Source organism: Myotis lucifugus, unplaced genomic scaffold (genome assembly GCF_000147115.1).
Source record: "Myotis lucifugus unplaced genomic scaffold, Myoluc2.0 scaffold_90, whole genome shotgun sequence".
Lineage (NCBI taxonomy): Eukaryota > Metazoa > Chordata > Mammalia > Chiroptera > Vespertilionidae > Myotis > Myotis lucifugus.
Window position 1 is genome coordinate 3,462,660 of NW_005871138.1, and position 1,452 is coordinate 3,464,111.

Here is a 1,452-nt window from a genome sequence, read left to right on the forward strand (position 1 = left end):
TGTGACAGGAAGGGCAGTCTCTGCATGGAACAGGCCATGGAACGGGCAGGCACCAGGGAGGACACAAGGACTCCTTGCCCTGCCCTGGCCTGGCTAGTGGAGGCAGGGAGGAGCCCAGAATAACCCGCTCTTTCATACCTTCCCTCCACACACAAGCTTCCAGGAAAGTCTGTGCCAGATGGAGAGCTCACTGCTCTGGCCTGAGTCATGGCAACCCAGGCTCTGCTGCCCATCCTGCTTCTCTGTGTTCTGCTGCTGCAGGCTCAGTGAGGACCCTGTAATAAGACTGTGCCATGTAAGTGATGGGCTGAGAGGCTGGGATGGGGAGGGGGAAGAAGGGGCTGTGTCCAGCTAAGGACGACCTGGGACTTGAACCTTTTAGCACATCCAGCTCTGACCACAGGACTTTAAAGACTCCGGGTCCTTCCAAATCATGGCCTTCTAGCCCTCTTACTGGGCCCTGGGACTAGTGATGGGACTGGAGGGCAACCTACATCTTTTTATTCTCCGTTCTCAAAGTCCGGAGACATATGGTGCATACAATAGTGAAAGGTGCACAGAGCTGAGAGTCAGACAGTAAAACAAAACAACTATTCCTTGATTTATGCACATATGTCACAGATCAACATCCAGAGATGTTTATGGGAGTGGGTCTAGAATTAAAGGATATTGGGAAAGCAAATTTTGGGGTGTAAAGGGTCAACTTAAAATTATTATTAGAGGACCAGGGTAATGACAGTGGAAGAGAAATATTACAAATGTTATGTTGAGGGGAAGGGCAGACAGTGACAAGAGGAGAGGGTGGAGAGGCAAGTTAATCTTCTCTGGACTCTGCAAATTCTGGACAGTAAGGGGAGGGGTTACAGATGTCTTAGACTGCTCTGAGTTCTCAGAGTCAGAGTGTAATTCTTGGGGTAACTTCACCAAGGCCATGAATAATATGAGAGACAGGGTCCTGCCTGCCAAAGTATGGAGAGGGTCCAGGAAGCCCAGGCATTGATCTGTATCGGTGGAGAATGGAGGTAATGAATTGAAGATACTATCAATCAGCAGGATTTGGTGAGGGGCAGAAAGTGAGATCCCTAAAAAGTCTAAGAATGTCATGAGTGGGATGTGTCTCGGGGCTTGAAGGGGGTTATTCATTTTAAAAGGGTGCTCTGTGCGGGGGTGGGGGAGTATATTGACCTTGCTTCTGTTGTTTCAGGTAAACCACCACCCAAAGACGTCAAGGTCTATAAGAAGACATTCAGTGTATTGTTGTCCAGACGCGTCTGTAAACAAGACCAAGATTGTCAAGCAGGTGACACGTGCTGTTTAAGCCCTGTGGGAGAATTTGCATGAGCAAGCTTCTCTGAGTGGGAGAGGGGGCTGGGCTATGCATCCTGTTTCCCCAGCCCTCCATTTAACACTAAAGAACAAAGACCTCAGATCTCAGGCACAGGACTGTCAATA

The 1,452-nt window shown here is 49.1% G+C and overlaps 1 protein-coding gene across 1 annotated transcript; it reads left to right on the forward strand.

Moving 5' to 3' along the window:
• The first annotated feature begins 207 nt into the window (after nt 1–207).
• On the forward strand, nt 208–1,355 carry LOC102441428 (WAP four-disulfide core domain protein 10A). Its single transcript, XM_023756264.1, is given in 3 exon segments — nt 208–266; nt 1,266–1,318; nt 1,321–1,355. Coding segments are annotated over 3 exon segments (147 nt in total).
• The last annotated feature ends 97 nt before the right edge of the window (nt 1,356–1,452 follow it).